Source organism: Lates calcarifer, linkage group LG21, assembly GCF_001640805.2.
Source record: "Lates calcarifer isolate ASB-BC8 linkage group LG21, TLL_Latcal_v3, whole genome shotgun sequence".
Classification (NCBI taxonomy): Eukaryota; Metazoa; Chordata; class Actinopteri; family Centropomidae; genus Lates; species Lates calcarifer.
This window is the reverse complement of record NC_066853.1, coordinates 26,306,941-26,321,051: the sequence shown is the minus strand read 5'-3', so window position 1 is coordinate 26,321,051 and position 14,111 is coordinate 26,306,941. Positions and strand designations below refer to the sequence as shown.

Sequence of the window (14,111 nt, the reverse complement as noted above, 5' to 3'; positions counted from 1 at the left end):
TGCTGTTGATTTGGAATTTATTATTATTATTATTATTATTATTATTATTATTATTATTATTGTTGTTGTTGTTATTTGTAGTTTGTACAAAACTGATTTGAACTGGTTTGAAAATGATGATTATTATTACAAGATCTCAAGGTTCTTGTAATTTATGACTGGTATAACTGATATGCTGTTATTAAAATACATTGACCCCCATGATGATACTCTGAGTAAATAATTAGCTCAACTAAAGGCTGTAAAAGAAGAAACACAAGTAAATGAGCCACAACTTCTGTCTGTGGGAGGTGGGGGGTGGGGTTAATGTTATCAAGGGTCTCAATGTCTGAGCGAAGCTCCTCGTTACAGTGACCAAGCTCCCCGGTAAGCTGATCCTGGAGCAGTGTGACTGATGAACAGTGTACATTCAGAGTCAGTCAGTGGGACTGAAGCGTGAACAGCGTTCAGATCACATCAGTGACGGAACATTCACCGTTATCTCACAGAGAATCCACTGGATGTGTTTTTCACCTCGAAGCTTCGCTGGTTCTCGGTAAGTTTATTTCTTCTACACTGAGTTCATCATCTGAGTCAGCTGATTTAAACTGCAACATCAGTTCACTGACAATCACACGATAGAACCAATGACGAATGCTCTAATTACCGAGTCCTGTCTAACAACTCTCCATATTAAACATTCTCCTAGGATTTGTATTTGATTGAGCAGAGTTTTGGGGTAAAAGGAGAAGACTGAATGTGACTGTGTTTCTTGTGTTTTTGCCAGATGTTTGCTGTGAGGTCTGTAGATTTCATCTCCACCGACCATTTAACAGGGTTTTTTTTTTTTTTTTTTTTTATTGAGTTTGAAAACAAGCCTTCATTTTAAAATTCTGTTCAGTTTGATTTATATAGCGCACAACAGAAGTTATCTCAAGGCTCATTTCATACAGAGCAGGTCTGGACCCTACTCTGTATATTATTAGATTTACATTGAGAGACCCAACAGTTCCCACCATGAGAAAGCACTAGGCGACAGTGGCAAGGAAAAACTCAGGGTGGGCGGTCATCTGCCTCGACCGGTTGGGTTGAGAAAGCGAGAGAGAGGAAGGGGGAGAGAGAGGGGGATAGAAAGTAGCGACAGGAGAACATAGCATAATGCAGATTCCATGTAAAAATGTAAAGTGGTATCAATAATAGTAATAGTAATAATAATAATAATAATAATAACAGTAATGACAATGAAAGTCATAATGCAATAGTAGCAATAATACAAGAAGTAATGGCACATTTTCCTGATATAAGGACAGGGATTTGAGTATTTAGATTGTCTTGTCTGTGCACTTCAAATCCAGACACAGAGAGTCAGCAGAGGTCCTTCTGATGTTGACTGGAACCACAGACTGTGGAAATAAGGGGCCAAATTACATTTACTTCAATTGTTTTAATTTGTTTAAAACTATTAAATATTCTGTGTCTGTATTTCAGTGCTGATCTATATCTTCAATGCTTTGTAGGCTAGTCTGTTGTGCTATTTGTGTTATTTCTGTAACATCTGTCAGGACATTGAATAAGACTATAATTTGGTGGTTTATGAATGGCAATTTTGTGACAATATAATGTACAGTTTATTGAATATACGCATGTACAGTGTATGAGGTGGGTGGTGGAGGTGGCGGTGGTGCTTGGATATGCAGAAAACTAAAAGTTATTCCAGGACATTTTGATGTCATTTTATGTCATTCAGTGTGTAATGGACGTGGCATGTCACTTCAAATTGTTTACACAGGCTGTCCTGCTGTAATACATGTACCATACCTACAGTGTCACCTGAGTCTTTCTGTCCTGCAGGTGTATGTATGGAGAGGCAGGTGGTGCAGCGGGCCAGAGAGGCCTACCTGAGCGGCAGGACCCGGCCTCTGGAGTTCAGGTTGCAGCAGCTTCATGCCCTGCAGAGGATGATCACAGAGAAAGAGACTGAGATTTCCACTGCTCTCAAACAGGACATCAACAGGGTGAGAGGAAACACACACACACTACTGCACGTGTAACGTGTGTGTGGCCATTTCCTTGTCTAATCGTCCGAATGCTGGGTTTCCTTCAGAGCCAGTACGACACACCGCTCCTGGAGCTGGTTGGCATTGAGAATGAGATCAAGCTGGCTATAGAGAAGCTGGCAGAGTGGGCAGCTCCTCGCTCTGTGGAGAGGAACCTCCTCACTATATCAGATGAGGTTTATGTTCAGCCAGAGCCCCTGGGAGTGGTCCTCATTATTGGAGCCTGGAACTACCCCTGGGCTGTCACACTCCAGCCACTGGTTGGTGCTATCGCTGCAGGTAGGGAACCTTTCTGTCTTCAGTCCCTCAGTACCTCCAAAGACAGTGACAACAGCAGTCTGAAATCAACACAGAAATGTCTTCTACAGGCCCAGTGCAGTTATTTCAGCTCAGTTATTCTGCTCAGGTTTCAGTAGTTGAGTTGTTGGGAATTATGTGAGATAATCAAAGTCCATGTACCAATAAAAATGATAAAGGTTTACACCTTTGTCACTTGCTAATATGCAAGAAGAACAAATGGGAGAGTGATAGAGAAATCATCCAATCACAGCCCATACACACCCACACAGTGCTGAGAGGAGGTGTAATTAGGTACAAGTGACAATACCTGTGCAGGTAGAGCACAGACCATGGCTTTAAATTCTAATGGAGAATCCAAAGTTTTCAGAGATAGGAGTAAAGCATCTCAGGTTGAACTTGTGGTAAAAATATGTGTGAAAAAAATGGACATTTAGAATGCTTTTATTTAATGATGATACGGCCCTAATACACATTGAATATTTCACTCTACATAGCATCATGAAGCTTTGGTACAGTGTTTTTTTCTTTCTTTTTTTTTGGGAATAAAAAGGCATTTTATACCTGGCCCTACAGTTGGAGTCAGCTGTACAGAACTGTATAGCACCTTTCACTCCATTGTTCTGGTTGTTCAGCCCACAGCTGACACACACAGTTAGCAGCTAGCTGTTGAACATGTGGAATTAGCAGCTAAAGAGCCACATATTCACCTCAGATTTCAGTAGAGATACAGGAGCATAATATAGAGTTAAATTTGCCAGAAACATGACGTCAAATGAAAGATGTCTGCTGAACTGTTGTTGCTAAAAACGTTTGCTATAGTAATGATAATATATTAACTGATGTTTACTGGAAAAAAAGCAGGTTATAAGCCTGTTATGGGAAGGGTTAAGAGGCTCAACAGATTAAATGAGGATGGATAAAATGGTGGTCACAGTTACAGTTTTACAGTTAGTTAGCTAACCCCAGCAGGTTTTTCTTGGTGCTCCTCTGGTCAAGGTGAAACAAATAAAACAATGACTTTTGATTCTGCTTCATCAGTTTCTCTCCACATTTATGGTGAAGTGGTTTAACTTAAGACTAATGTTAAACTAGTACTGTTCTCTAAGTTCACAAAGTAACAGGGAGATTCAGGCCTTACATTAAACTAGTTAAGGTACTCTCGACTTACATTGACTAGTATGTGCACAGATTAAGAGATGATAGCATTTTTAGCTCTTTTCACTCAATGGCAAATAATGTAATATATATGCCCTTACTGAAGGGATAGTTATCTCATGTTGTGAGATAACAGTTTTATCTGTTTATGGCTTTAAATACGTGTGTTGGTCAAACTCATATTTTGCTGCACAAGAATGGGAAAAACTGTGAGAGTAATGTCCTGCTGTGAACCTCATTTGTCAAGCCACCCCAGCTCTGCATTCTCATCCTCTGCTCGTCTGCTCTCCGTCACTCAGTGATCTCATCCCATTCACAGAAACCTGTGTTCTCTCTCTCTGCAGGCAACGCAGCTGTGGTGAAGCCGTCAGAGCTCAGCGAGTATTCCTCCCTCCTCCTCCGGGCGCTGTTGCCTCGCTATCTGGACAAGGTCTCAACTCCAGTGACTATTGTTGATGGAATCATGTTTAGAGCTACTGTAATGTCAAAGTCTTGTGCCAATGATTGACTTGATTTTTTTACCCCAAGTGACCACTGTATGAGAGGACTCCCTGTGAGTCCCAGATGAATTGAAAAAGAAACCTTCAAGAGCAACTGTCAAGTGATGCTCAGGGGAAGGAATAGCAGAGCTATAGATTTATCCATATCGGACATTCCTTTAAGAAATCCTTACAGTTTACTCAGTGATTTGTTATCCAATAAGAACATATAGAATTATTTTTTTTCAACTGTCCTTTTCATGCTGTTTATTTTCAGGACCTTTACCCGGTAGTGACAGGTGGAGTGTCAGAGACCCAGGAGCTGCTGAGGCTGAGGTTTGACCATGTATTCTACACAGGCAGCAGCACTGTTGGTAAACTGGTGATGGAGGCTGCTGCTCGCCACCTCACCCCAGTGACCCTGGAACTGGGAGGGAAGAGTCCCTGCTACATCGACAAGAACTGTGACATCAGAATCGCTTGCCGGTAACACACTAATCATAATGGCAGTCGTACACAGTGCTCTAATGACAACATGTCATCACTTGTTGTTCAGGCAGTTTAACCTCAGAATGTAGCACTGTGTGTGGTATCTGCACTGAATAACCTGCTGACTGGTGACCCGTGGAGAGGCAGCAGCTTAAACTACTGCTAAGATGAACATCTGCCTTAGAATGTGTTACAGTGAATCATTTGTTGGCTCCTACATTTAATATTTAGAAGCAAGGTGGTAAACACAAACAAAGACACAAACACACTGTCCTCTTCTCAAATCCATCTTCACATCTTCAGATGTCCATATCAAGGAGTGTATCACCAAGCACAGTTATAAAAAGCAATGTGATGGATTACTGTGTGTAAAGCAAGTTCTTATGTAGAAATGCAAATAGAACACAGTGGCTGAATCAAAATCAAAATGTCAACCTCTCTTGAAACTGGTTGAAAACAATACAAATATATTCACATCTGTGGTTTAATAGGATACAACACACAAACCACTGGTGTGATTCTTCAGTTATCGGCTAAAGTTATTGGCTTTATTCTTTTTATACAACTACACCCACAGAAAAGTATCTCAATCAAAGCGTTTAAACACTGAAACATTCACAGTGTTCATTAGTTAAAACAGGACTGTTCATTTATGCCTCCGTACCTTGTGTGTTTACAGTCGTATCACTTGGGGAAAGTTTGTCAACTGTGGTCAGACGTGCATCGCTCCAGACTACATCCTGTGTGAACCCTGCATCCAGGGCCAAGTAGTGGAATGCATCCGACAAACTCTGCTGGTAACATTTAAACTCTCACCTGCTCTCGTCTGACGTGTTAATGTCAGTGAAATGCTGTGTGTGGAGTTTTATCAGGACCTTTTAATCCACCCCAGGAGTTTTATGGAGCCGATCCTAAATGCTCGCCGGACTACGGCCGAATCATCAACCAGCGTCACTTCAGCAGAGTCATGAGTCTGATGGAAGGTTACACTCCTGTGGTAGGAGGACAAAGTGATGCCTCACAGTGCTACATTGGTAGGAAGATCACTCACTTCAGATCATACAGCAGTACAGTAATGTCTGGTCTGTATTTCTGTTTAACAAACACTGATGCTGCACTTAAAGCCCCGACAGTGCTGAAGGATGTGCCCCCCCACTCCAGACTGATGCAGGAGGAGATCTTCGGCCCTCTGCTGCCCATAGTGACTGTGAGTGACATGGATGATGCCATTCGCTTCATCAATGAGAGAGAGAAACCTCTGGCGATGTACATCTTCTGCAGCGATAAGAAGGTGAGAGGCAACGGCAGGAAACACAGATTTAAAACAGTTTTTACTGTTGGAAACTCCTTGTGTTTCTCATCTCTTCCCCTCCTGTCTCTAAAAGGCTACAAAAAGGATGATTGAGGAGACCACAAGCGGAGGAGTGACGGTCAATGATGTGATGATGCACTACACACTCAGCTCTCTCCCGTTTGGTGGTGTTGGTAAGACTGACTCAGAGTGCAGTGTTGTCTGTGTTGTCTTGAGTGGACTTGAGAACAAAACATTGGAGTTTCTCTCCAGGTCAGAACAAACATTTAAAAAAGAGCCTGTCCTCATCTGTTCATACAGATTTACATCTGTTCATAGGAAAATGATCTGACAATTAAACTGCTTTATTAACTGATGGCAATAAACAAATATGTTTGTGTGTTGCATGGTTGGTCAGAAAAAGAACAAGCATTTAGAAGATGTCATCCCAGGGAACAGACAGGATTAAAATATTTATTGGAAAAATAAACAACAGCTTAACTAATGAAAAATAAACACCACTTGTATTTTAATAAATAAAAAAGCTTCAAATGCTCAGATTACAAATATACTCAACGGAGATAGAACATTTACATATCAATAAAAAGTGAGCACAAAGCTCTAAATGATCACCTGCCTCCATGGTCCGTGTTGGAGCAGGAAAACAGAAAACAGATGACGAGCCATTTTCTAATTTTCATTTTGAAACAATGGAGTTGGAAAGAGTTTTTTAAATTTTGTTTTATCTTAACATAGGGAGAATGAGAAATCAGTTCCGGGCTTAAAAACCGTCTGTTTTGTCGTGTGTTGAATTATTTTTATTTTTAAGGTCACTCAGTGACTGATAGCACAGGATCCCTGTAAGCCAGCACAGTCCCTATGGTGAAAATAGCTGAGCAAGAAACACCCTGCATTCATTTTCTGTGCTGCCCAAAAACAGTTAGCAGCAAGAAACAGTGAAAATAGCCAGCTAAGGTCGTCTGTTTTCATCTTAGCTGGGCAAAGATAGCTCCCTAAGACCAGCTTAATTCACCTTAGCTGGGCAGAACAGGTTTTTAAGTCCATAACTGGTTTCTTATTTTCCCTGTGTTAACATGAAATGAAAAAACTTGTTGTTCTTTGATTTCCAGTCATCATTTGATAATGTTATAGGCCAGGTCATTATGGGCCTCTTTTAGAACAAATGCCAAAAAACTGAAAAACAACTATGGAGATGGACAAAATCTCTGAGAAAGTAGGCTGAATCATTTACATTTGACATGTTAGAGCAGCTTGCTAAAAGTTGAAGAAAAAAAAAATTCAAAGGCATTTCCTCTGCTCCCTGTACATACTGTGTACAGTGAACAGGTTGGAGCGGCTCAGTTCAGCTACACGAGCTCTGGGACACTCAGAGTGGTGCAGTATGTGGGACAGAGGTTGAAGAGGCTGATGGAAACACAGAGTTATGTTTTCTCTTTGCCAAATGTAATTCACACAAAGCTGCTTTAATGATTTCTGTCCAACAGGGGGCAGAAAAACACCAAAACCAAACAAACACAGCTGACAGACAGAGACACAAATATTGAACATATTTCGTTCACATCCAGCAACATCAGCTTTCTCTCAGGTTTACAGTAAGCATTGGGGAATAAGTATTTAGTATACTTTTTTTGTGTAGACCTGAAATAAATGAAACATATCTCAGGTAGAGTTTAACGTAAAAGTTTGCTCATCAGTGGAGCACACAGATGCTGACTGATTAACTCTCTTGTAGGAGTACCTTTGGTGTCACAGTATGTCTGCAGCACCTACCAAGTGCAACAACAGTGACAAGAAGCAGTGTCTCCAACTGGAAAAAAACTACAGCAAAAAATCCACAGAGACAAATAGATTAAAAAGGAATAAAAACACTCGAGAGCATAAATAACCACATGAAGGTTTTTAGACTCCAAATGAATCTCTGATGTCAGGTGTGGTGCATGAGTGATTACTAACATCACTTTGCAGGATACAGTCGCCTTTTTATAGAACGACTTGTCTGTGCCTCCTCCAGGTCAGAGTGGAATGGGCTGTTACCATGGCAAACACACCTTTGACCAGCTGAGCCACCACAGGGCATGTCTGGTCCGCTCTCTGGGCATGGAGAGCGTTAACCTGGCCCGGTACCCTCCTCAGGACCGCCGGCGGGCACGTAGGGTTCGAATGGCCCTCAAGTCACCCCTGATCGACATGTCCAAGAGGACATTCATCTGGGCTGTTACTGCCACTGTCATCGGCTTCGGTCTGTTCATCACCCTCCTGGTCATCCTGCTCATAGCTGCAGGACTCAACTGTACCTGCTGGTACTGGAGAGGGTTTTATAACTATTTCTAACCACTCTCTCTTTGTAAGATCTGTCCAAAGAAGTGCCTGCGATGTGTGTTCCATGATATGAACACATGTGAACACACATGGAATCCTGTTTTATATTCAGATCATTTCAAGATAAAAAAAAGAGGATAACCCTTAGATCTAACTTATATCTGCTGTGTGTCTTATTTTGTATCAGACCATCAATGAGCAGTGAGATGAACATTTTAAAATTCTGTCTAAAACCACACTTTTCTCACTGGTTCAGGAATTTTGTTCATGAATGGAGAAATCCACAGTCTACTTACAGTATTCAAAAGATAAAACATGTATGTATTTTTGCTTTTTTTTGTTCCAAAATAAAATAATTGTTGATATATTACTTTTTTTTTTTTTATCAGATTTTATAATTTCTCTGAAAATGCTTTTCTTCTTCAAATAACTCAAGTTGAAAGATTCCTTTCTGTAAACTTCCACAGGATTTAAACCAGTCATGGGGACCAAGCAATCGACCATGTAAAACATACAGGAGGGTGAAAAGAGAAAATAATAATAAAATAATCTGCATGGTTAAAGTCTGGGCTCTGACTGGGCCACACCAACATTTTCATGTCATTCTGTAGCAGATTTACTTGAGGGTGTTGAGGGTCATTGTCCTGCTGATCTTCAGCCACCCTGACAGTATCCTGTAAGATACCTTGGTAAACTTAGGAATTCATGTTCCTCTTGATGATGGTGAGCTGTTCAGACCCAGAGTCAACAAAAACCCTATGCACTGCTCTGTGTTCCTCCCACACAGTTTCAACATTTGTTTCATTAGTCCACATTTTCTCAGTGGTGTCGAGGTGCCCTTTATCAAACTTGATGTGCAGGGCGAGGGGTTCTTTTACTCCTTTAGCTCTTACTCTGGGCATCTGATTATTTTTGCACCTCTTTAAATATTCTGTGTAGTATTCTAGAGTCATTTCAGCTGGGTGCCCACTTTAAGGGAGAGTAACCACAGAGCTACATCATCTAAACTCTTTGTAGCTGTTTCCAGCTTCATGCACTCCAGTGACACATGTTTTTATGCTCAGAGCAGCTCTAACCCACTCCTCTAATCTGGCTTCATTGTTTGGACTCCTGACTCTCTCTCCTGTGGCTTTTGTTGGTGTCATTAGTTGATGTAAATGATGTTTTCAGTATGGACAAGACTTTTAAGACACATGTGAGTTAGATCAGCAGATGGATGCAGTTGTGCCTGGTAGAATATGATACACATCAGTACAGATGTGTTCCTGTCTAAGTTACTGGTTCTCTCCAGTTACAGTATAATGAAATCATACTGTGCATGGCTACCAGATGGCAGCAGAGAGCTACGAAAGAATGTTCAGGGACCAAGTCATCAGATCAATTATCAAACAGGTCAAATACACGTGTTCATTTTCACTGGCTTCTCTATTTCGATTCTAAGTTATAAAGATAAATCTAAAATAAAATGAATCATTACTAAATTACACTGAAACTAGGAGAAGATGTAGAGTTTATTCTGTAAAGACAAAGACAAAAGTGCAGAGCTTTTTCTGTCAGTGGTCAAAGTCTGCAGGAAAAGACTCATTCTCAGCTGACTGTAACATCTCAAGTAAAAGTTAGAATACATCATGACAAATGTGTTGCAGTTCATCTCGTCCCAGTTTGGGCAAAAGGTTTCATGTTCATCTGAGCTGTTTAAGCTGGTGTCCTGTTAGCGTTGCTCCTCTGAGATATTCTGCTAAGCTCTAAACTGACAGTTTTATCACTTAATAGGTCTGTGGATATCCAGGCCTTCAGCTTGTAAACCAGTAGAGGAAACAGCTGCCATCTCAGCACGCTGCTTCAGCTCTAATAGGCTCAGTTCCTCCAGGCCTAAGTAACTGTTGCATAACTACAGTGAAGTCATATTGTTGACTTGGCATTAACTCAGTCACAGACACCACTCCTCTGGAAAACAATGCACTGTTGGGCTCTACATTTACAGCTTTACTTTCAGTGGTGGTTTTAAATGTCCAGTCAGTACAGGTTTGTACTGCCTGGAGCCACAGGGTGACTGTGAGCAGTCACTGAGGGGTTGAAAGGTTTGATGAATAAATGACCTGGAAAGTGCTGCTCCATGTTTTAACTCTGAAGCCTACGACTTGTTTAAGCCACAAACTGACCAGCAAAGCAGTTCCAATGTGTTAGTAATTTACATGGACAGATATTACTTCAGTTGCAGTCATTTCTGACTGAATCTATTTGTGTTGATTAGGAGCCTCCATAGCTGAAGGCATATTGGAAGTGTCAGTGCTGCTGCTGTTCCCACAGATCACTGATCAGTCTTCTCATCTTACTGGTTGCCTCTACTCAGTCTTGGGTAGGTGACACTTTCGTTTTCAGAACAACTTCAGTCCTTGGAGGCTTAGCTTCAGCGCAGTGCTGACAGAGTTTAGTACTCAGACTCTGTAGAACCATGTGGCTCCTGTTCATTTTTTCAGCCACACATTCATACTGTGAATCTCTTTTTAGAACTGGTGTAGTCATGGCAAGCCTGTGACCTTTTGTTTCCGTTTAGTATTTTTCCTCCTGAGTTTCTAGTGTTTAGGTCGTGTTATTTTTGGTAATTATTTCTGGTGTTATTTTGATATCTTTCTCTTTGGTTTCTTGGCCTTGTTTTTCCCTGTTTTATTTTGTACTCACTTGTCTTGGTGTGTTTCTTGTGTCTTTACTTCCACTTTTATTTTGGTAATGGTTTCCTGCCTTGTCTTTTGTAGTTTTACCTCCTGCTCCCGGTTTTCTGTCTCACCTGTGTCCAATTTGTTCATTAGTCCCTGTGTATATATAGTCTTGTCTGCACCAGAGTAATACCTTATGTTGTGCTTTCTTCATGGTCCTCATCTTCCTGCATACTCCTGTGTTTTCCCTCTGGTTTTTTTTTTTCCTCTGACTTAATTTGTTGGATTTTTCTGGCTGTTTGTGTGACAGTGAGTTTTTGGCTCACCTTTTGTGTTTAGTTTTGATACATTTTTGTCTGCCTTTTTGGTCCTGTCTCCTGACAGGTGTCACAATGTCTAACACCTGTATCTAAGCTGAACAGGACTGCAGTTGACATGAGTTTTACTGCTGTAGCTCATCTCCTCTGTGGGGGCTTCTGCTGTCATAATTTTGCTGTTATATGCCTTTCCTGTCAGCTTATGTAGACAGGTCATTCTCAATGTTCAGTCAGCAGAAATGGATCTTACTGACCCTGTCTGCATGCTTTATATATGTTGCCAGGATGCCATGGCAGGTGCACAAATGTTATGTACCTTTTTCATACCTACAGATACAGTTTCACCTCCCAGTGAAACTAAAAATAGAACTACTGATACTGTTTTATTTCCTCAGATACCAGGTATTTGATTTTAAGATCTAAAAATGGACTGCTGACATTAAGTACAGTAAAACTCTGTTATTGAAGTTACATGCTATTGTATGTGTAATCTATTCAGTTTATATCTGATAAAATGTGTTTGACACATGTTTTCAGTACCATGTATTGACTGCCTTTTTCTTTATCTCTTGCCCCTGAAGGTATACAAAGTACTGTCTTGCAGGACACCTGTAAACTGTTAGGCTGAGCTAAATGCAAGGAAAACCATAAGAAAAGCCAGCAGATTATCTAATGGAAATATTAGATTAAACTTGTAAATATGTAAATAACTGTGTCAACATAAATGTGTAAATAGTAACTATGTAAACATTACAAGTGTATTTTAAGTTAATTAACTCAGATATATGAAATAACATAACAAAACTTCTCTCCTAAACCTTACAGAACAAATGCAAAAATGTATGCATATCAGTTACAAACGAATGGAGCTCAGTCTTCTGAGTGACAGGAAGAGGAGGGCATGTCAGGTCAGGAGCACGACCTAAAGCATTCTTGTCATTTTCTCCTACGTTCAGAGTATATTTAAAGAATTCTTATTTGTTTACACAGGATTGAATCTTGGGGTGGTTTAAGGACTCCCTTAGCGTGGCTCTGATGTTCTGATTCTGATTCTCATCCTCTAATAAGGACTTTAATTCTGATCTAGTCAGATAGATAGGTCTAGATAAGCAGGTTTGATAGGTCTCCAATGTTCTGACCTCCTGTAGTGATTTGTTCAGTTGGCATATGACTCGTGCTGTGCAGTAAATACTTGTGATGAATACTTTACCATATTTTCAGAGCTTTGTTGGTTCTGAACAGTCGAGTTCACTTCTACAGAGATTTCCCCTCATTTGTCCTCTACATATGAAACACACTCGGCCCAGCAGCTGTCTGCTTGAACAGTGCTGGCAGACACACACACACACACACACACACACACACACACACACACACTCTTTCCCTCTCTCTCACACACATATTTTATTCTGCAAAATATGGCTTTATGACAAGTGAGGTACAGAATTCTCATATCTTATATCTCTCATATATCTCATATACTTGTGTCCTCATTATTAACATCTCATGAATAATGCATCACTTTGATTAGGAGGTGAATGACTTTGAAGAGGAAAGGACTGAAATCCTGACACTGATTCAAGAGCATGTGTGAGGGTGAACATATGCTTGCATGCATTTAGAATGTGAATGTGTGTAGCGTCTGAACGTTCAGGTCAACCATTGGTCATTCTGCTGTATGACAGGGTTTGGCCGGTGTCAGTATACAGCATATCTCAATAATGTCAAGTTGTTGGTCAAAGCAGAAATGTACAAACACTCACAAGCTCCATCATTTGTTCTGAACATGCAGTGTGTTTATCTGACAATGGAATACAGTGGAAGATGCAGAGGTTCTGACTCTCTGAATGGTATCATTAATGGGGAATCTCTGACTCAAGAGTTGCATTATGGGTAAGAATTAAAAAAAAGTGATATCTGATTCTAGATTTTGCTTATACTGAACAAACAAACTGTAGGTGTAGTTAGTAGTTATGAAAAAGTCTCGACTCTGCCATTGAACCTTCACATAATACATTTGACCCTTTAGTAAAGAGCACAGCACAGCGTCCTGCAATCTGTGAGTGACATACTTAGCTGCTGTTGCTATGGTAACTGCTCACCCTCCAACTTTAAGATGTGGTGTTATTTCAGGCATCCTTCTCAGACCATTTGCAAGGATAAATGAAGAAAAACACCTCCTCACAGACTGACAATAAATTACATCTCACTGTAGCGTGTGGAGTGTAAAGGGAAAAGTTAAGTCTTCCTGAACATTAGATCAGAAAACTCCATCATATCTTTACACTAGATGTTGAATTAAACTGGATTATTAATCTGATTTAGAAATGTTTGCTTTTAACTTTCTCAGATTTATTTAGTGGTAGAAGTGGTACTCAGATATTTTACTTAAGTTTCAGTACAATAATTTAGAAATATTCCATCACAAATACAGGTTATGCATTCAGATACTACTTCAGTAGTAGTATCTAGAATTATCAGCTAAATGTACTTAAAGCATCAAAAGTAAAAATACTTATTATGGGGGCAGAGTAGCTTTTCAACTGTCACTGAAGTTATATGTTATAAACTGGATGATTATTACTTTACACATTAACATTGTAACATTGTCACTGGTCAAGGTTTTAACAGTTTTACTGAGCGTATACTACTGAGTATTTTGATGTAAGGATAGCACATTTATAACAGCAGAGGTCCTCAGTTTATCAAAAGGATATTGGTCAGTAAGTAAATTAGAGTAACTGTCATTTTAGTCTCTCTCAGTTTGTTACTTTAGATCAAGGTTCCCTGATAAAATAGCTGACAGTGTGAGTTAATGAATAAATAAGGGTTTGCATGACGGGCCATCAAAGAGTGAAACCATATGCTTGCCTCTAGGTATGGATTCTTACCAAAAACAAAACACTCTGCAATGTGTGGAACACCTGTGGACTAATGTGCCTGAGCTTCATGCAGCTACTGTGCATGTGATAGACTGACCAATCAGAGAAGGATGTGCAGTTGCGAGAGCCACACGTCTGGAGAGGGATTCAACTGATTAGACTGAG

At 40.2% G+C, this 14,111-nt stretch overlaps 1 protein-coding gene across 2 annotated transcripts; it reads left to right on the top strand.

The window, feature by feature from the left end:
* The first annotated feature begins 323 nt into the window (after nt 1–323).
* LOC108900322 (aldehyde dehydrogenase, dimeric NADP-preferring) lies at nt 324–8,653 on the top strand. 2 transcript variants are annotated; one of them, XM_018701315.2, is made up of 10 exons: nt 324–535; nt 1,831–1,994; nt 2,084–2,315; nt 3,836–3,921; nt 4,248–4,456; nt 5,139–5,256; nt 5,352–5,493; nt 5,584–5,750; nt 5,845–5,944; nt 7,783–8,460. In XM_018701315.2, the coding sequence occupies exons 2-10, from the start codon at nt 1,839–1,841 to the stop codon at nt 8,100–8,102; spliced, it is 1,530 nt and encodes a 509-aa protein (XP_018556831.1). In that variant the 5' UTR covers nt 324–535; nt 1,831–1,838; the 3' UTR covers nt 8,103–8,460. The 2 variants fall into 2 exon arrangements, with proteins under 2 accessions (XP_018556831.1, XP_050921677.1); XM_051065720.1 differs by lacking the exon at nt 324–535 and having other exon boundaries at nt 1,836–1,994; nt 7,783–8,653.
* The last annotated feature ends 5,458 nt before the right edge of the window (nt 8,654–14,111 follow it).